The sequence below is a fragment of the Miniopterus natalensis genome, chromosome 8 (assembly GCF_054644295.1).
Source record: "Miniopterus natalensis isolate mMinNat1 chromosome 8, mMinNat1.hap1, whole genome shotgun sequence".
Lineage (NCBI taxonomy): Eukaryota > Metazoa > Chordata > Mammalia > Chiroptera > Miniopteridae > Miniopterus > Miniopterus natalensis.
In genome coordinates, this window is record NC_142088.1 from 66,767,972 (window position 1) to 66,790,721 (window position 22,750).

At 40.4% G+C, this 22,750-nt stretch overlaps 1 protein-coding gene across 1 annotated transcript in view; it reads right to left on the reverse strand.

Moving 5' to 3' along the window:
• Positions 1-22,750, reverse strand: part of THSD7B (thrombospondin type 1 domain containing 7B) — a 630,654-nt gene that overhangs the window by 312,768 nt on the left and 295,136 nt on the right. Inside the window, exon 9 of the mRNA XM_087819873.1 lies at positions 18,476-18,591. Coding sequence (XP_087675999.1) covers positions 18,476-18,591 — 116 coding nt within the window. The remainder of the gene's footprint in view (positions 1-18,475; positions 18,592-22,750) is intronic.

The window sequence follows — 22,750 nt, forward strand, 5'->3', positions numbered from 1 at the left end:
CTTCAAAGCCTCAATGAGAAGGGAATGTGTGAGCAAGTACATGAAGGAGGTTGGTGGGTCGTCTATATAACACCTAGGGGAAGAGAAGTCTAAGCAGAGCCAACAGTCATGTGGAAAGACCCAGAGTCAAATTCCAGAAGTATCAAGGGAGGCCAGAGCACTGGATCACCCTGTCCAGGTGGAGTGTCATGACCCCTCCCCACACCCAAACTCCAAAAGGGTTGTGGGTTCGATTCCCAGTCAGGGCACATACCTAGGTTGAGGGTTCGATCCCCTGTTGGGGCCTGATTGGGAAGAAATCGATCCATGTTTCTCTCTCTATCTCTTCCTCTCTCTCTTTCCCTTCCTCTCTATAACTCTCTCTAAACATATCCTCAGGTGAGGGTTTAAAAAAAAAATAGAGTGGCTGGATCACTGGGTACACTGGGTTCAGAGGGAAGATAGGAAAGGAAGTTAGTGTCTCCACATGGAAAAAGAAATTGGATTTTCATCAAATATCATACAAAAAATTAATTATTAAAGATGTAAACTTTTCTAAAGAAAAAGTGTAATAACTTTATGTCTTTGGAATAGGAAAAAAATACCTAAAAACAAAGATAAATTTAACTACATTAAAATTAAGTATTTTTGCTCATTGAATGGCAAACTTCACCCTGAATAGCAATATTCATTCTACATGGAACCAAGCACCGTTTACTCTCCAGAATGTAATCATTAAAAAAAAAAAAAAAAAAAAGACTGAAGCACTTGTCATGTTTCATTCACTTGCCAAGTGCTTTACACAGATCAACTCATTTAGTCCACATAACACCCCTGAAACACAGGTAACTCCTGTCACTCCCATTAGCAGGTCAGAGAATGGAGGCACAGAGAAGTTTTGCACCTTTTCCAAGGTGCTGGTCAGGACAGAGGGGACTGGAAGCCCAGGCGGTCTGCGTCCAGAGCGTGTGCTCTCTGTGCTGCCTGTCACCCTCCCTCTCCTTGCTGAGAATCCCTCTGATCCCCGAATGTCCTCAGCCCCGTACAAGAAGAATTTGCAATCTAGAAATCAGGATCAGTGTGTCAGTCTGTGGACATAGCAAGTGTTCCCAGCAATCAGAATTCAAAGTCAGCGAGGATCCTGGGCCCTGGAGAAAGCTGGTAAGGAACGGGGCCATGGTCATGGGCATATGACCTGTGCCAACTCACAGGGCCCCAGGCTCAGAGGGGCTCTTGGTTCAATTCTCTGCTGCAACCATCTTGAAGTTCTTAATAATTTTTGAGCAAGGCACCCCACATTCTCATTTTGCACTGGGCCCTGCAAGTTATGTCGCTGGTCCTGATAAGAATATATGGTCATGCGGGGAACGAGCGAGATCCTCTTGGTCTTTGGGACTTTTCCCTTCATGGAAGCCCTCAGGGAGGCGAGAAGGAAGGGTTTGCTTTCTCCTGGAGTTCTGACAGTTGCCTACTCCTTTTGTTTCTCTCTTAGCACTCGAATCCTTTGAGCAGGAGAGGGTTTGCATAATCACCAAGTTACATGAACTCCATAGGATGGGCGAAGTAACTTATACACTTACATATGATACACATTTTTTTTAATTCAAGAAAACAGATTCTCTTCATTATTTGCCCAGATAATTGAATGGCCTCATAATTTTCCTGATTTCTAATGCTGTCTAACCTTATTATTTTCTGTACTATTTTTTAAAAACACAAATCTGATATTACTACACTCATGCTTAAAATTTAAATTTTAGAGAATTCCACATAATGTCCAATCTTCATAAGTCTCTTCAGAAGCATGTTTCTCTAACTCTCTTTCTCATCACTCCCTCATATTGCATTATGACCCCAGGCGGCACAAGCTGCTTGCCTGCAATTCATTTCATTAACATGTATTCTCACACTCTCAAGCCTCTGCACGCACATGCCCTATACTACCTTTAAGATACTTCTACCCATATATACTTGGAAACCCCTGATATACCAAATCTTACCTCCTCTGGCCACTTAACTAGAGTAAGACCCCGTACTCTTTGGCTGCACAATACCCTGTGCTCATACCTTATGGAAAAAAAATGTTTACATCCTTGATTCCCCTGTTACAAAGCCCTATGATTTAATTAACCTTGTGTTATTTCTCTTAATGTTATTAGCAGTTGGTATATAATGAGCCCTAAAGAAAGGATTTACTAAGTTAATGATACATTCATCTATTACCATTCATTCAATAAACGTTTCAGCACTTACTGTGTGGCAGCCCCTATTCAGTGATTAAGCAGCGCACAGCGCACAGCGCACAGAGCCACCTAGAGATGTAACTGCCACGAGGAAAACAGCCCAGGCACTGAGCAGACAGGGCGCGCAGAGAGGGGGTTCCCGCTACGGATGCCAGAGAAAGATGCGACATGGCACTTGAACTGAAAATAAAGTGTTGATCGAAAGGCACCTATGCCGAGGGCTGGGAGGAGAGCATTTTCGGGAGAAGGGGCGGCAAGTGAAAGGTTAAACAAGATGGTCAGGAAGGAGGCCATGGCTAGAGGAAGGTAAGAAACCAGTGGGAGGTGGGATGTGAGTTCACAATGTTGCAAAGCAGCAGGCTGTGAGGGGGAAGCCTCCTGCTTAGTCCTGCATGTGGGGGCGGCCCGCTTCCATCGCCCTCCCTGTCTCGGGACTCACTGCCTCCCTCGCTTGTTTCTCCTGTGGGAAGGCTGAGTGGCGTCTGACTCAGGACTTTGGGAAAGGGAAGCGGCATATGTGGCTCCTCCTTCCCTCCCCTTTTCTTTCTCTGGGATACATCTGCACAGAGGACGCACATGTTCTGATCCTTTCTCAGCCACACTCATGCAAGTTTTCAGGTACACAACCTGGGCTGTGACCAGGCGGTGAAGCGTGTCTGATTCCGGGGCTGAGAATCAGCTGGTATTTTGAGCTCCCTCTGCTGTGACTTTCAATTGTTTCTGAATTCGGTTGGGGAAAATAGTTGGGTGGAACAATTCGACTTCCTCAATGTCCATGCCCATGTACGACCTTGTTGGTCACACACCCTTACTTCTGAGTATCTTTTCTTTATTAAAATAATAACTTTCATAGCTTGAACTTATGTATACTCATACATCCTATAACTTACTCAGGGGCGATGAAATACGCAATGGCAGGCAAGGAGGGACTTCTTACATATTGGGCCACTATTGCTGAGCTAGCCTTTTCATGTAGGGTAAGTGACCCCTGGGGAGTAAGTTGTCTCATGAATACTACGTGTTATGTCCAAGTTAAAGATGGGTATATACAGTCTCAGAGGCTAACTCAATGGAAACACCAGGAGTCCGTTATAGCGATGATAGATCCTATAGGTCAAACGCTTTCCACACCGCACATGAACAGATTAGTGAGAAGCTCAAACAGAGTAAAATTAAGGGCTATACTGAATACAGTCAAAGCTCAGCTCGGAAAGTGCTGCGGCTGTTCAGCAATGGGAGAGAACAGTACTGGCTCAAGGAAGAAATGAGATAACTTCCCACAGAAGTCTCCACTGCATTCATGCCGTCTAGATCCTACTTGGGTTATCATTCACAAGGCCTCTAAATAAAAAAAAGTAAAAAGCATATTTAAAATATCAGGGCAAATTAAATATGACTTGGAAATAATCTCAAATGGCAGGGAATCTATCATGTCTAGCATACTGATTTTATTCCATATCACTGTAAACATGTCATTCAGCAGATATTCTATCTGAACCATTTCCATGTAGCAACTTTATTTTGAAGGAATTTCAAGAGATTAGCAGAATATCCAGTGATAATTTTTCTACTAGAAAACATTTAAAGGTTGTTTGTTAAACCTGAGGGATCCACTTCATTTTGAGCATGAATTTACTATCTTCTTGATTTGTTATATAAATTATCTGACCTAAATTATAAAACCTAAAGTTCCAAATTGACATATTAAAATCCCAACATTTAACTCTAACTCTAGGCACTCTAGGCTTTGTTATAGTGATACAAATTAAAAAGTTTATAAATCTACCATCACACTAGCTAATCCAGTGAGTCAAAAACCTCCTGAAATCACATCTAATTGAGAATCATATTAAAATTCAACCAAAATCAAGGAAGTGAAAAATAATGTATTCTTCTTAATTGTAGAAAATTATTTAATAAAGCAACACCTTGCTAAATCAAAACTAATTTATTCTAGTTCTTCATAGGAAGTACACTGAAATTCTAAAAATAAAGTTCTAATTAGAACAGATACCTTGGTTTCTGAAAGGCGATTCATTTAACTCTATAAGCAAATAAGAATTATATTGTGTTGCACTGTATTGTCTGCCGAGAATTCTACAGATATGAGAAAGAAACCATCCAGAAGTAAAAACATTTTGAAAAGAAACAGCATTCACATCCAAAGAAATACAGAGTTTTTGCCACTAAGGCTAACAATAAATCATTATAAATATCCATGTGAGCCTCAGGATTTATTTATGGTAATGTAGCTTGACTGTTGAATAAAGAAGATTAATGGTGCTTTAGAAAAACTATTAGATGCAAACTAAGAAGACATAAGAGCAGATTTCAGGTGTAAAGGGCAGAACTTCATGCATTAAATAGGCATTTGTTTATTCTGTTTTCTTTCTTGTTTATTTAATTTTGTTTGATATGTTAGTTTATTTTATAAAACAATACTGTTTATGATAGAGGATTCCTAGGAATGAGAGCCTAGGCACTGTAATAAGAATTCAAGTACACACAGCCTGTATATTTTGTTTGTTTAAAGTAAAATATCTAGCCCAGATCCTGCTCAAGGAGAGTCCTTTCCCTCTCCTCCAATTTTCTATTCTACTGAACTTATATTCCCTGGAGCTTCATTTTCCTTTTCTGTGTTTCTACCTTATTTACAACAGCTCTCCTCTCAAAATGAAGCTCTAAAGTGGCTTTTGCCTTGGAAACAAGGAGGTGGGCTTTGTCCCTCCTCTGCCTTTAGGTCAGCACTTGGATGGACTGGCAGAAACCTAAGGGAGGAAAGTAGCCATATTCTGAATTGCCTCCCAAAAAGCTGAGCCAGGATGTCTTGGAGAGGTCAGTCTCCATGGTGAACAACCACTCTCCCTAACTGAGCGGAATGCTCCCATACTCAGCTCCTGCTGCTTTCTATGCACTGTCCCCTTTCCCTTCTAAGCGGGTCCTGATGTAAAGGGAGCTGATCTACAGGCTGCTGGGTGATTGAGGGACCTGGTATAAATTGGCCCATCAGACTCTCTTACTTGGTAAGTTGAATAAAGAGCCGCAAAGGAAGTTTCTGTCAATATTGGATGCCTGACTTAAACAATTTTTAGAGCAGGGGCTGGGACAGAGATTCTGAGCTCTGTATCTGCTAGTTGTGAGAGTACAGAGATCAGAGCCAGCCCGTTAGAAGAGAGAGGGCAGTAAGCGAGCAGAGGTACTGGGGGAAGGAAGAATCACACTGGCTCCGAGAGTTGAAAAGAGGAGCCTTGGTTTCTGTTTGCATTTCTAGTTCCCATACCACAAATGTGATTTTTTTCCTTCTTTTTAAACATCTGTAAGAATTCCTGTTAAAACTTCCCATCAAGGCCCTTTTTACCTAATGTAGCTAGAGGGATTAGATCCTTGAAAACTAAAGTAGATTCAATTAGAACAATATAATAGATGCAAGTTACACATTTCTTAAAGAATCCATTGGCCCATGGTTAAGTCAAATGCTTCTGTAGTCCAGTAGTTCTAAAACTTTAATATATCTTAGAATTACTAAGGCAGCCTGTTTCAAAATGCAAATTTTGCAGTCCCAGTCCTGACTTCAAAATCAGAATCTCTTGGGGTTTTAGCAAACATAGCAGGTAATACTGAGCTGGAAGTCTGTGGGCCATACTTTCAGAAACCTGTTCAAATTATTCTAAGTTTCACACTTCGGTCAATCTTGGCCTCTGAAAGACTGCACATAACCATGATGTTGCACTTTAACATGTCATCCTTGGGTTTCATTAGAAAAACAAACAGTGAAGCCCTTATTCCATTTCCTATAGACATATTGCCTCTGTTGGAGTCCTCTGTTGAAATGTGAAGTTCCAACAGGAAATACCTTTTAAGAACTAGCAATCGAATAGCCTTAGCTTCCCATGAGATACTCATAAGATTTCATTAAAAATAATGATAAACTGACTTCATTAAAAATAATAAACAAATGAATGAATGAATGAATGAATGAATGAAAGTGATAGAACATGTTTCCCTTTTAAGCACATTTGCCAGGTAATCAGAACAAATCTGATCCTAAGTCCCACACGCTCTATTGCCAGCAGCATCACGTGTGTTCTTGTAGTGAGCCACTTGAATCATTTATGAAAGAAATTTAGTTGTAAAGGCAGGTCAACTTTTTTAGCAGTTTGTTAGGTTTGCTTACGTATGTAGGTTTTCACTGGCACCCATATATTTGACGCGGATTTACTGAATTCTATTCTGTATTAAGTTTATGACTAGGCACTTTTGGGAATGAAAACTGAAAAGGTTCCAGGACACAAAGACTTCATGTTCCTTCAGAGAAGAAACAGAACACATTTATCAATAGCTAAAATGCAAGCCATTCATACAGGGCTCTGGGCCTGGAGAGCGGGGAGTTTTTTCCAGCAGGAGGAAAGGGTTTACATTGGGTAAAACAGGCAAACAAGAGATGAAGAGAAAGCTATTCTAGACAGAGGGCAAGTCTGACTTTCCTGATGACCTTCCCTCACAGAGCCTGGATCTGCAAAGCACATAGCACATTTCGTAACTGCATCTGCGTTCGGGTAATTGTGTCCAATCGCTCTACCTTCCTCCACTAACTGCGCTCGCCATGACGTAGGGATGTGTTTCTCCAGCCCCCACTCTGCATATACGCACACAGTGCCTAACCTAGCGAAGTGTGGGGACACAGAGATCGCTCAGCAAACGTTAACTCCTGAATGGGTGGTCTAGAGTCTAGGATTCCACACAGTTTTGCCAATTTGTTAGTTCTGCAACCTTGGGCCCTATATCTAAGCCTCTATACCCTCACATGTACCATGGGGTTGTAATAATGCTTTTCATAGAGAGTTGAGGTAAAAATTAAATAGAATAATGCACATCAGTAAGTTACAACTATTACTAATTTGGTAGAAAGAGGCAATGATATGAAGCCACGCCAAGCCAAGGCAGTGATATGAAGTTATGAGAGCCCGTTACTGATGAGAGTTTGAACTTGTCCAGCTTTGTTTTCTCTAGCACTGTACAGGCTCACCAGGCAAGGCAAGGTAGCAAGTTCAATCGAAACCGGGTGTCTTGATCTGGTCTTTCCTTCTGTTGGACCAGGTGACCAGGAGTGCTTCCCTTCAAGATACTGATTTACAGAGAAGAATTAATGGAACAGCCGTTCCTTTCTCATCAAACTGCCTAGACGGTCAATGAGACAGCACACATGAAAGCAGTGTGGCAGATCTATAATGTGCAGAGTGCAGAGCCTGTTCACAAGCTTCAGAGTACCAGTCTTCAAATCCTGTTTTTAAAATTAAATTATTTGTAAATTATAGTTCACATACACTATTTTATTAGTTTCATATGTACAACATAGTGATTCAACATTCATATACCTTACAAAGTGAACACTGCAATAAGCCTAGTAACCATCTGCCACCATACAAAATTATTATGATATATTGACTATATCCCCTTGCTGTACCAAGCTTCGGGTTCTTAAATTGGTAATAAACAAACAAGATAAGCCTTGCCTATGAATATGAGAAATAACCTGCTGTAGGATGAATGCAGGCAAGCCTTGGAGTCAGAGAAATCTGGATCCCAACCCTGGCTTTGCCTCTGACATACTGGCTGATCTGGGATCAGTGATTTCATCCTTTTGCGCTGGGTGTTCCTCACCTGTTAGTCATATACAATTAGACCTACCTCCTGGGGACATTGTAGGAGGTAAAGAAAAATCCAAGCTGCTGATACTGTGAACTCCAGGTCCCTGTAAATGTAAATCAAGCTCTGGCCCAAAAGGAAGAGGGAATAGAGCATAGGAGTGTGTGGACTGAGAACACTTCCCTATCAGCTACTTCTGCACTAACATTTGCTGTGAAGTGTAGGTAACGCCAACTAAGAGTTCTGACCTCCGAGCAGCAGTTCTTATCAGTGGTCTTCCTCCACATCTGGACATGGTCATGGGACTCTAAAAAATTGTTCTATTTTTTTTAACTTTTTTTTTTTTTTTTTGCCAAATCTGATTTTTTTTTTTGCCAAATCAAATCCCCTTCCTACTGGGTTTTAGTAGAGCTGAGCAGAAGGAAAAAACAAACAAAAACACCCACATGGGAGGGAAAACTTAAAAAAATTGAGAGAATTTTATCTCTCTTTTTTCCTCTATGAATTAAGTCTTTTTTATGAGTTTTATTAGCAGAACTCCTCAGTCTGGCAGGAGTATGATCTAGAAATGTAAACTCCTACTAAATTCTCTGGAAATATTTATAGAGTACTAGGACTATATGGTGATCTATGGACTTTAAGTTATAGACCAAAGGAGGCATGCCACCCCCACCAGGGCTTGTAAAATCAAAGGCACCTATATTTTGTATAACAGGGCTTGGGCTTGGGGCATATATGTGAGATACACATCTTATTTCAGTTTTCAAAGAACACTAAACAGATAACATCCAAAATTTATAGAGTTGACAACTGAGACTTAGGTTAAGTCACTTTCTGAAGCAGTCATTAGATTATTGTATTCTCTCCAACATTATTTTGAGGGCCCAAATCTTGATTACTCAAACGCAGTAGACGCCTCATTATTTGGGAGTAAATTAGTACTTTATCTACCACTTCCCAAGTGGACAAAAGTAGATGAGCCTTGGGGAGAAAGAAGGGGTCACATGTTCTTGAAAGAGGTAAGTAAAGAGAAAAGGTGGTGACAGTATGCCTGTGAGTAGAAGAAATGCTCAAGTCCATAGGAGGATATTTTTGACCTGTTTGAAATTCTGACTGACCAACATATTTTACTCTAATTGGCCTGCATTCACCAAACAACCCATTAATGCTGCGACTTCATCTAAATGAAAACAAAATATTTAGGCATTATAACTTGCTGTGGGACATATCGAGTTCATTTACTCATTCATGCAAAAATTACTGAATACCTATCATGTGCCAGACATTGTGCTAAACATTAGCAGTTCATTAGTGAAATCAGGAGACTCTACCCTTTAGATTTTATGACCTGTCTGAATGAAAAATGCATACATGGAAACAAGTCCATACTATCAGCACATGCAGGACTAGATACCGTAGGACACCAACATAATCAAAGAGAAATTCTCTGATCTTAAGAAACTTACATATTAGTAATAATAATAATAAATAATAAATTTCCATATACCTGACATTCCTCCGTGTTCTATTCTAACTTAATCCTTATAACCAATCTATGAAGCAGATGCTAATATTATCTAATTTTGGAAAAAAGGAAACTGAAACACAGTAAGGTTAACATAAACCTAATTGCCATGTATGAAAAAAAGGGATCCGAACCAAGAAAGTCTAACTTGAGAGTCCACACTTTTAAACACTATACCTAGGGATTGAAAAAACATTACTACAGTGTGGGGCAAAAGTAGGATTACAGTTGTTCATATGGAAAATAATACAATAACAAATAATGACATAAGAATAAACTCTGTGTTTCGAGGACTCACAACGGTAAACCTACATTTGCGCCACACCATATATTTGATACTGGACACTGAGGACATATGTTCAGGAGGTTGGACATAGGAGCAAAGAATACCACCAAATGAGGTCTCTTACCAATTTCTAGTAGCAGTTTGCCTTTGGCCTTTGTGTTACCATGACATTGCTCTCCAGCTTGCCTCTTAGCAATAAAAGTTAAAGGAGTTCCTATAGCCTTTAATTATAGAGACTGATAAATAATTCATTATTAGCTCCATGGTTTCTAGGAGTTTATTGGAAGAGCTACTTTGAATATGCCACATTTTATCTTCCATTCTAATAACTTTTACCCCCTATTTACTTTTCCTTTCCATGAAAGTGGTATATATATCTAGGAATTATTTCAAAATAGTCCACTGGCAGTGGGAGGGGGATAACAGTAGTATAGACAAAACATTAGTGACCATGACTTAATGATTATTTTTACTTGGTGATGGCTACACAAGAGTGCATTCTATTAATCATTAATGTTTCATATTAACATTGTATTATTTTATGTACATGTCTAAAAGTTATATTATTAAATGTTGAAAGTATATAATATGGCCCTTTAAAGACAGTCTGAGAGAAATCTTGGAAAATCAGCACTGATCTGTGACTTTAAATTAGATATGGTGGTAATGAGAGCAGAGGCCAAGATAATTAATTTCCAGTACTATCCAGGCCAACAATTATCAATAATCTCCTAGGTTAAAATGTATACAAAGCCATACTGTAAAGTACAAAGCACTAAGTAAATGTTTCTCATTCTTGCCCACTTATAAGAGTCACTTGTGGAGAGTTTATTTGTTTATTATTATTTTTTTTAATGGCAGTTGACATACAATATTATATTCATTTCAGGCGTACAACTCAGTAATTAGACATCATAAAACTTACAAAGTTAGCATCCTGATAAATCTCACACCCATCTGACACCATGCATGGTTATTACAATATTATTGACTGTATTCCCTATGCTGTACTTTACACCCCCATGACTATTCTGTAACCACCAATTTGTACTTCTTAATCTCTTCACCTTTTTTTACCCAACCTCCAACCCCCTCCCATCTGACAACTGTCAAAATGTTCTCTGTATCTATAAGTCTGTTTCTGTTCTGTTTGTTAATTTATTTTGTGTTTTAGATTCTGCATATAGTGAAATCATATGGCATTTGTCTTCCTCTGTATGACTTATTTCACTCAGCACAATACCCTCTAGGTCCATCCATGTTGTCACAGACGGCAAAATTTTATTCTTTTTTATGGCTGTGTCATATTCCGTTGTTTACATGCACCATTTCTTCTTTATCCATTCATCTATTGATAGACATTTAGGTTTGCTTTCATATCTAGGCTATTGTTAATAATGCTGCAGTGAACATATGGAAGTGTATGTCTTTTTGATTTAGTGTCTTGAGATTCTTCAGATAAATACCCAGAAGTGGAATTGCTAGGTCCTTCTTTGTCTCTTGTTCTAAAGTATATTTTGTCTGGTATAAGCATTGCTACCCCATCTTTGTGTTGGTTTGTTTGTTTCCATTTTCATGAAATGTCTTTTTTCCACTCCTCTACTTTCAGTCTGTGTGTGTCTTTCGATCTGAAGTAAGTCTTGTATACAGTATATGTAAGGGTAATGTTTTCTTAGCCACTCAGCCTCCTTATGACTTTTGATTGGAGCATTTAGTCCAATTGTATGTAAAGTAATTGTTGGTAGATAGGTGCTTGTTGCCACTTTATTATTCATATTTTGATTTTTTTTCTTTTTCTTCTTAAGGAAGACCCTTTAATAGTTCTTTTAATGCTGGTTTGGTAGTGATGAACTCCTTTAGCTTTTTGTCTGGGAAACTCTTCATCTGTCCTTCCATTCTAAATGATAGCTTTGCTACGTAGAATAATCTTGGTTCTAGGTCCTTCTTTTCATCACTTTGAATATTTCTTGCCAATCCCTTCTGGCCTGCAGTTTCTATTGATAAATCAGCTGACAGTCTTATGGGAGCTCCTTTGTAGGTAACTAATTGCTTTTTCTCTTGCTGCTTTTAAGATTCTCTCTTTGTCTTTAACCTTTGGCATTTTAATTATGATGTGTCTTGGTGTGGGCCTCTTTGGGTTCATCTTATTTAGGACTCTCTGAACTACCTGGGCTTGCATGTGTGTTTCCTTCATAAGGTTAAGGAAGTTTTCTCTTATTTTTTCACATAGGTTTTCAACTCCTTAACTCTCTCTCTTCTCCTTCTGGCATCCTTAAAATGCAAATGTTGGTAAGCTTGAAGTTGTCCCAGACACTCCTTATACTACCCTCATATTTTTGGATTCTTTTTTCTTTTTGCTGTTCTGATTGAGTATTTTCTGCTTCCTTGTCTTCCAAATCACTGATTTGATTCTCTGTTTCATCTACTCCACTGTTGATTACCTGCCATGTATTCTTCACTGGTTCTTTTTTTGTTTTCTATCTCTGTTTTTTATGTTTCCTATCTCTTTAAATTCTCACTAAATTCATCTACTCTTCCCCTGAGTTCATTGAGCATCCTTATAACCGTTTTGAATTCTGCATTTGGTAGATTACTTGTCTTTATTTTGTTTAGCTCTTTTTCTGGAGTTTTGTTCTATTCTTTCATTTGGGACCTGTCTCCTCATTTTGGCAACCTCCCTGTGGTTTTTTCCTATGTATCAGGTAGAGCTTCTACATCTCCCAGGCTTTGTGGCCTTATGTAGTAGGTGTCCTATAGGGTACAGTGGCACAGCCTCCCTTGTCACTCAAGCTTGGAACTCCAGGTGTGCCTTACATGTGGACTGTGTACACCCTACAGTTGTAGTTGAGCCTTGATTGCTGTTGCTACTTCAGTGGGAGGAATTTACCCCCAGGCTGATAGACTTCAAGGCCTGGATGCAACCACCATGGAGGATCAGCTGTGTAGAGGTCAACCTCACAGAGCAGGAGTTACTTCAGCAGGGCTCTGGTGCCCACTGAATCTGCCCCTTCAGTGTATTGGCCATGGAAGTGGTGGAGTGGTGCAATGACATGGCCTGAAGCTGTCCACTGGGTGCACTGGCTCTGAGACATCACAGGAGATGCAGTCCAAGATCAGTTGCTGCCACCTGTGCCCTGTCCTGGGGCCACCCAGCATAAGCTGCAAAGTGATCTGAAGATGACTGCTACTTGTGCTGGGCTTAGAGGTGCCCAAAAGAGGCCAAGCTATGAACCAAGGCTGCCTGCCACTAGTGCCTGGTCTAGGGCCTCTTAGTAAGAGATACAGGGCACACTGAGACCAAATGCTGCTTGTTTGAGAGAGATTGCTAAAATCCAAAGTGTGAGCTAAGACCAGCAACTTGTATGCAAAAATCACTGGAAATGGCTTGAGTGGGCCCTCAAGTTGGGTAGGGTAGTCTCAGAAAATCACCAGGGCTGGGAGAACAGTGGGAGCCATGTTGATGTAGACTCAGATATGGCACCTGCCTGCTGGCTCTATGGGGGAAGGCTCAGCAAAGGAACAATGGCCCCTGCCAGCACTTCTGTCTGGGAGAAAGCTGCCCCTCAAGCTCCTACCCTGATGCCAGAAAATTCAGGTCCTGGATGTATGTCCTCAGTGCCTCTTGAGCTTCTGCCCCAGTGCTGGAGCTCAGAGTGAATAAATCCAAGGAACTCCATGCAGTGGGCCCTTTAAGAGGAACTCCTGGGACTCCAGGAGCCCTTCATTTCACTAAGTCACAATTCCTGCTGGTTTTTACACCCAGAAGTTATGGGGACGCCTCTTCCTGGCGCTAGAACCCCGGGATGTGGGGTCTGGTGTGGGGTTGGGATCCCTTGCTCATCAGGGGGAACTTCCTCAGCAAAGATATCCCTCCTGATTTTTATCTACCACATATGGATGTTGGACCAGCTCGTTCCAAGTCTCCGTCCCTCCTACCAGTCTTCACATGGCTTCTTCTGCATATTCTTAGTTCGAGGACTTCAGTTTTGCTAGATTTCAGGAGGTGCTCAATGATGGTTATTCTGTAGCTTAGCTGTAATTTTGATTGTGAAAGCATTAGAGTACCACATTTACCTACACCACCATCTTGATCAGAACCCTGGAGAATTTTAATATTGCAAATTTCCCTTAAACATGAAGAGATTCTGACTATCATGGCTGAGGTGAATCTCAGACATCTACACATTGAAAACCTCCATGGAACTGAGAGCCTCTAAACTGATAAACTGTTGCTATTCTTAAGCAAACAACATTAGATATTGTAGGCAGGTATTTACTTTATAGGCTAAAGAAAGAATAAAAGAAAATAGCAAAAAATGCACCAAAGAATGGTTCTTGATTATGTGGCTAATTTATTACAGAGACTTGAAAACTGGAGAGGCCACAGCAGGACCACAGCTTGATAAATATTTGGTTTGTTTAGAAGAATATGAGACTGTCGTTAATCTTTTAAGAAGATTAAATGAGGAGGAGTGAGAAGACAGGAAGTGCAGCTTGCTACTAGCTAGAGAGTGTTTATGGCTTGAGAATATGTTTAAGTTATAAGGATTTAGCTCATGAACCCAGCCAACACCCAGTAAAACCTGATACAAGTAATTCATTTAAGGCAAAAATCATTCCTGGAACATTCCACCCCTGGAGCTACTTTGGCTTTCTGAGGTTTGGAAAAGATTTTTTTTGGAATTCACATAATCCAGTGATTTCCTGTTGATACAAAAAAATTATTAAATCATAATGTCTTGGTGTATTTTAGAGATCTCTAGGTGATTCCATTGTGCAGCCAAGCTTGGGGGCCAAGGACATAAACTCTTCTTAACATTGATGACCCAACCTAAAACCACAGCTATAAAAATGAGTTTGTCTATCTTCATTAGTTGAGTTTGCCACCTGCTCAGGCCCATCCTTCTACCGATCTCTCAGTTTAGGTTAGATCACTTTTTTCCTCCCCACACCCCACCATACCTATGTTAGCATCTGCTGGTGGATCCTAGTCTATGATTCTTATTTCACAACTTTGATCATGCCATTGCCTTGTTCAAAATTTTCTAATGAACCCCTACACCCCCTTTATACACACACACACACACCTGGAGCTTTCTAACCTACATACAGGTATCACCTGGGAACTTGTCGAAAGATACAACTCCAGGGCCTGTCCAGGTCTACTGACTTAGACTATATTTTAATAAGACCCTCAGGGGACTTGTATAAGCATTTAGTTCGAAAAGTACTGCTTTAGAATACTATTTCCAAAAGTATCTTTTGAAGGACACTCTCAAGGACAGAGAATCTATATCTTGGATTCAAAGCCACACATTTCTCTTTCTTTACAGGACATTTGTTCATTCAAAAAATATTTACTGAGTGACAACTATGTTGCATATTATGATGGGGTTAGAGGATCCAGAAGTGAAGACAACAGAATTGGTCCCCACATTCATAGACTTACAATCAGCAAGGGCATTGTTATCAAGAAAAGAAAAATAAAGGAGTGTCATGAAGGAGACATGTGGGATGCTATGGGAAAATCTAGTTAGTGAAGTGGATGGGGAGGGTCTAATGCAGTTTGGGAGATGTGAGCATCATCCTGAAGAAAGGCTGTTACAGCAGGTCCCTGTGATGCACAAACTGAGGGCTCAGGAAGGAGGGGCAGCTAAACACAGCGCCAGCCTCGCACACCTCACACGCAGCAGGTACAAAGGCTTGGATAAACTACAGAAATGCAGGCCCAGTGGCTACTCCATGAAATGTATTGTTCTAACCGTTTTCCTTATATTTAGGTGCTTTACAGATGTGGAAACTGAGGCAGAGAAAGATTATGTAATTTATCCACTATCACAGAGCAAACTTTGGAATTCCACTCTGGCCACCTAGTTCTATCATCGATGTTTTTAGCCAACACACTCTACAACATTTGAATCCTAAAGAATACAATGTGTTCAAGAAGCTGAAAAAACACACCACACATCTAGAGTTCAAGCAGTGTTTGCTCATGTATCTATGGTCCTTTTTTATTATAAGGGGAAGAATGCATCACCATTTAGCAATATCTTCTTACAACTCAAACTTCTAAGGGACACCCCCTAGTTACTGAATCAGAATTTCTGGCCATGGAGCTGAAAATATGCATTTTAATAATTCTTCCAAGTGATTTAGTGACATTAAAGATTGAGAAGCATAGGTTTAGAGATACTATTTCTGCCAATAATCTCCTCCCCCTCAAATAACCCATGGTTACTTAATAATATACAGGGGTGGCAAATGTAGGTTTACAACTGTTCATATGGAAAAATATATAAATACAAGAATAAATATTAATACAAGAATAAACTTTGTTTCATGTACTCACAAATGTAAACCTACTTTTGCCTATCTCTCTACTGGTCCCAAGATATAAACTAAACATGAAGGTAAACAGAATTGAAGTGAAAAACTAGAAGAAATCTGATAATTGAATCTTTGCTCCTCCAGGTCCCTTGACTGCCAGGCTGTGAAAGGAATTATCTAGGCTTGAAAAACTGGAGGCAAAAAGAGATCACAAAGGGTTAGAACTATTTTCATTTCAATGCCAACATTTAAATGATTAAGAGAATTTTGGGAAATTGGAGTAAAATTTTATATTGCTGGAAGAGAGATTATTTCATCTGCCCTATGATGCCTCCATCCTTAGCCAGTGCTAGGAGAAGACCCTCAGGCGGCAGAGGGAATTTTCTTGCAATAGCAGTAGCTGAAGTAATCTTTGGCCATGAGGGTGCACTGGCTCAGCAAAGCTAATATAGCTCCTGAGGGTCATTGGACCTTGACAGTTCCACCACCAATATCCGGCTGTCAACTGGGTATTATTTGTAATTCAGTTTTTTTCTTTCTTATAACCATTTAACAAAGGAATTATGCTCATTTTTCTTGGGAAAGAAACTAAAAGAAATAGCTGAACCTCAATAAGAATCCGTCATCACAGATTATTTTACCTTTGTCATTTTTCCCAATCTTTAAGAGCTGGATTGTTTTTCAGGTTCAATACTATTAAAATTCCAAAAGCCAGTTTCCTAGATGCTGCTTTTCAGATGGTTAAAATATAGACCATAGCTTTTCTGTCCCACTCTGTCTAAACTGTTTATTCAGTTCACTTATGTCAGAACTTCATTCAGAAAAATAAGTTTGGGAGGGTTTCTAGAAGAGATTGTTGTTTCCAACCCTTGAAAGATCAGATAAATATTTTACTGTACTTTCAAAGTTCTTTTGTACTCAATATATTTATTTCTGATTCTATCCGTAAGCAAAGCTCATTGGATGCTACGTTTTTAATGCTGTGACAAAGGATCATTAAGAAGGGGAAATGGCACCATTACAAAAACTATGTCTGGTGCCCCATTGCTGCAAACTGAAACACTGATGATACAATCTGCAACAGCTCTCACTACCTCTTTGCCAGTCACTGAGAGGAGGTTTGAAATGGCCATCAGATCTACACCAACGTTGGCCACACTGTCATGTCACTCCCATCAAGATGCGTGAGAGTCAAAGTACATTTGGGAGACCCCAGACTCACAGGGCTGAATTTTGCACAGAAAGGTGTTAATTCTCTCAATCTCTGTGATGGATTCTCTCTTCACAGAACAACACACTTCCTTCCCTTCCTCCGGGAGGTTAGTGGAGCAATAGTGAGGACCAAGCCCTGCTTCAGAGGACATGGCTATTAAGAGAGATGTGTGGTTGAGACCCAAATTCACTCTGGGTACTAAGGTTAATATTCTTCTCATCCTTCCTTTTTTTGGATGTGCCTTTTCTTGCTGTGACAATGGTAACATCTACAGGACCAAGGCTAAGGTGTGGGGCTCAGGAAGAGCAACTATATTATTAACTGCTGGTCTTAGGCTTAAATGGAGCTTTGGGGCTAGGGGCATTTATATCTCCATGTGGACTAGCTCATCAGGGAACTGTAAGTATTGGGGGGAAAGACCTGTTCTAAGAAAGAGTGCTTTTGCGTGCTCATTAGGACTTGGTATCAAGGGCTCTGGATCACAGGCCTTTAAATACACCCAGGTGTATAAAACATAACCCCTAAAATAAGGAAATACAAATCTTATATTGCCAATTTCTGTACCTGTTCAACAATTTTAAAAGTATCTGCACTTGCCTGGCTGGCTTGGCTCAGCGATTGAGAATCGACCTATGATCCAGCAGGTCTCGGTTTGATTCCCAGTCAGGGCACATGCCCGGGTTGTGGGCTCGATCCCTAATCAGGGGCGTGCAGGAGGCAGCCGATCAATGACTCATCATTGATGTTTCTCTCTCTCTCTCCCTCTCCCTTTCTCTCTCTGAAATCAATAAAGAAGTGTGTGTTTTTTAAAAAAAGTATCTGCCCTAGTTCTTCTACAGGTTTATATTTATCAGTGACATAAGCATAGTACTGAAGGCCCTATATTCTAATGAAGACACCTAGAGTCCAGCTCCAAGCACACAGGAGCAACAAAGAAATTGGGGTGGCGATGAGGTTTTAGAAGGAACCACACGTGACAGGCTCAAAATGCCACAACAGGATTAGCAGAAGGTAAGTTTGCCTGCGATGCATGCAAGTGAAATGATGACACCTAACAACTGAGTATGTGCTCCCTGACTGGTTCTGATGGACCTGAAATTTAAGACTTCATTTATGAATTTTACAAAGCTTGTTCCCAGGGTGGCATGCAGATGAAAGAGAAGGGCGCTCACACTCCACAGTCTCCCACTGATCCAGGGTGGGAAAGCAAGCGGGTGGCTAGGAAATGAAGCACTAGGAAAGCAGCATCCACCTACCTGGGCGGCACAGCCTCGGGCAGGGCGTCCACTCGCTGAACGCAGTCACTGCACAGTCTTTTTTGCACGGGAGCAGGCACGGGCGCACCGTTTCAGGCCGGGTGGAATCTGGACATCTGTCAATGTGAACAGACCATATCAGTGCCTGCTGGGGAGAGCAGAGCTTTAATATAGAGCCGTAGGACTTCAGGACAGAGAACTCTGCGCTGTTGGTTTTTATAGACGGGGAAAGACAGACCCAGGGAGGTGGAGCTACACACCCTGCCCGAGGGCTCTCAGCCAGGCACAGAGCAGAGGACTCCAGCTGTCTAGGCCCAGACACCAAAACACTTTCCCCTAGACCAGGAAAAGAGCAACCCCCGAAACTAAAGACACATGTCAAGAACGTGCCTCCCCATCAGCATCAATGCAAACAACATTTGATTTTTTTCAGAACGAGCATATGTTCTTTGAGAAGTATTTTATTCCTGGTAATATATCAAATCACTGATGTCACCCACAAGGAAGGGGAGCATGCAAGGCAATCTATAGATAAACTGGGAAAGAAAAAAATCATTCAGGACCACTTGAATATATTATACACCTTTGATTATTGGCAGGATTTTACTATAGTTAAATCATTGTCAGATGTCTCTTTGGAACATGTAGATTGATGAGGTGGAGAAAGTGAGATATGAAGGCCTGCAGGTAACATGAGGACCAAGGGGCATCAACAGGAGAAACACTTCAATTCTGTTATTTTCTTGATAATTCATTTAATGCTCATACTTTGGAGGGAAAGTAATACAAACAGTAGATGGACTCATATCACTTGGAAGAACTAAAGTCTCAGAATATGGCAAACAATTTTTGTGGTTTTTTTTTAATGACTACACAAGGCTAAAAACCACATTTATTATCTTCTAAAACAGTGATATGCCAAGAAGAAAAACAGAAAAGCATGCCCTAACATATATTTGCATTTTAAATTCTGTTTCCCATAAGTTTCTAATACAGCAAGGAGAGGCAGTGTGTATAAAGCCGAACAGTGTGAGTGTGGTATTAGATGCCCAGTGCTGAGTTGTGCTCTGCCTACATTCTTTCATTTATTCCTGATGACACAGTGAAAGGCATTATAATCTTATTTTCAGATGATAAAACCGAGGTGCTAAAATGATTAGAAATGGGCCCAAAGCCACACGGGGACAGAGCACTTCAGAAAAATTATAGAGACAGCACCAGGTCTAGCAAGTTCAAACAGATAATTAAAAACCTTCCAGTAGGAGAGAACAGAAAATGTAGCAGATAAAATTAACTAGAAAATAATGGATTGAAAAAAACAAAGAGCTAATGAGAGCATGATGATTCAGATAAAAAGTCCACCAATTGTATCACAAAATTATCACCATGCAAACACAGAGATTGTCCAAATTTCAAACACTAAGAAAGGGAAGGGAAGGGGGGATAATGGTTGGGGAGAAGGGGAAGAAAAATAGGTCATCTAGAAAGGGAGAAGACTCTGAGTGGTATTAGGCATCAATTTACAGTTATAAAAATAAAAACATTTTCTTAATTTTAAATCTTTAGAAACAATACATAGACAAAGCATGGGAGACTGCATTTGGCTGTGGAACCGAATGTACATGATGTCATTCTTGCCCTCATAAGGCGAAGACACAGTGGGCAAAGGACGGGAGAGGGAAGGGAGAAAGGGGAAAGTCGGAGCTTGGGTGCCCTCATCTAACAAAGCAAGGGGTCAAAGAGCCAATCGACACATAAAAAATAACAAATAAAGTCAACAATATGGGGAGTCGGTGGAGGAATTAGTGTGAATGGGCTAGATTCATTGTTTTCATGAGAGGAATCAATGAATGGACACTTTAAATAGAGAAATTAATAGATATATAAATGATATGCGGAAAATATGTGATGTAGCATTAGGAGCTAAACCTCAGAAAGAAAGGGCAATTTTATACACACACACACACATGCACACACACATATATATATACACAGTTGGGCTGGCTAGTATTGACATAAAAATACAATGAATAGATAAGAAACTAATAAAGTGGTAGCCAGTAGCAGGGCAAGAGGCAAGGAAGGAGAACAGGAGTGTGTTAAGCTTCTTGTTGTTATTATTATATGTCTCCTTGTACAGTGGTCCCTTGGTTTTTGAATGTAATCCAGTCTGGAAGATGGTTCGAGTTCTGAAACGTTCGAAAACCGAGGGATCAACAGCTGACAACGAGGCCTCAGGATCTTGCCCTCAGCGGAAGCCGCGTGACATGTTCGACTTCCGAGGCGTGTTCGAAAACCGAGGCATTTCCTTCTGGGTTTATGGCGTTTGTAACCTGAAATTGCTTGTCAATGGAGACATTCAAAAACCGAGGTACCACTGTATATTGTTAAGATGTGTGAACCGAGTGAAGGCTTACTAGTCAAAATAAAGAGAGAAGGGGGAAGAAAACCATAGCAACTAGTAAGAAATGGTTGTATTAGGGATGTGGGGTATTAAGTGGCGGAGATAGTTGGGGACCAGTTGCTTTCCATCATCAGTTCTTTCCATCGTCAGCAAATAAAATATATTATTTTAGTTCTACTATGGAGCATATCATACTTTGATGAAAATGAAAACATATATACTCACAGGAAAAGAATCGTTCAATTAATTATTAATGGCATTATTATTAATCATGCTTAACACAAACATAAACTTGTCTATCAAATAATTCAATTCATATAACAATATAAACAAATAGACAAACATATAACAATAGAAACAAAAAAAGACTGTTCTTGAAGTGTCTTTATGAGAACATAGTGTTATTTAAACAAGCTACTCTGGTAAGGAAACTTTATGTCATACTTTAGTAGAGAAAGCAAAAAACACTAAAATCATTCCCAAGTCATTTGTTCACACTCTGAAATACACTAAAATTAAGTTGAGCCGCTATCTATTCTAACTCCCCTCCAGCCTCTCCTAGAGTGTGGCTGGAAGTGGTAGTGTAACCTGAGAAAAGCCAACTTCCAGCGTGCCCTGTGGGGCGGGAGGGGGGCCCGCACCGACGCAGTGCACACTCACTCACACCCCCCGAAGAGCTCAGGACTGCTTGTGGCGCCAGCTGTAGCCTGGCTGGAGAGGGTGGCTTCCACTGCAGGGCCTCGCTCACTTCAGGTTGCAATGGGTGTTAATCTCCATAGGGCACTGATATACCCACTTTCTTTACACTTTGTTAGCATCGCTCACAATAAATTCGCACTGAGCCTGACGTCAGCTCTCCACAATGTGGCCACCTTTCTCTCTGTGTTCTTCCACTAAGTCCCTAAGAGGGAAATGGCATCATCTCCTCAATGGCAAAGGTCAAGCTCAGGTTATGTGGCTTTTATGGAGGCCGTGAACTCAGGCCTTTCCAGGAATGTGATCTCTGGTCTAATAGGAGCCAACTATTCCTCTGTCAACGAAACTGTCTTCTTGCTCATTTCTTCTGCCAAAATGTTGGCCTTTTCTTCAGGTATTTACTTCCTCTTCATTTCAATTTACACATTGTCTACTGCTTCAAGGATCGTCACATTTCCAGTTTTCATGAATTTCCTCGTAGTCTTTAAAAATATTCTCTTTGAGGCCCTGGCTGCATAGCTCAGTTGATTAGAGCAGCGTCCTGATACAGGAGAGTCAGGGCACATTCAAGAGGCAACCAATGAGCACATAAACAGGTGGAACAGCAAAGTGACGTCCCCCCCTCCCCTTTCTCTCTCTCTCTAAGGTTTTATTTTCTGTATTGTTGTATTGCCACTGACTGAAAAACGGCCTTTGACAAGTTTCATGCTGCTGATTTGTTGCATGTGTACAAATGTGCACACATGTGCATGCAAAATACATACACTAACTTTGAATGTTTTGATGACAGAATCACATCTGATGTCATGTCTTAAAAAACCAGATTCTAATGCAAGGCAAATATTAGTAACAGTAAGTGAATGATTGAATTGTATTCTATTCTATTGGAGCCTGAAGACAAATAAATCCCTGGGAATATTAGATAAATGTATCCAGCCATTTGCAAAACAAAATTGAAGCCTTAAAATTCAAGGGAACATGGATTCACTTTTTAGTTAGTAAACTAAGTATGACCCTTGGCTTTTGTCCTAATTTATACTTCCAGCTTTCCTGTTATATGCTGATCCTGGATTGGCTGTGCTCTTGGTAAAAGGGGGAAGGCATTTCATTAGGACATGTATTTTCCTGGACTTGCACTGGAATATTCCATGACTGTCTCTTGGTCACCCTGTAGG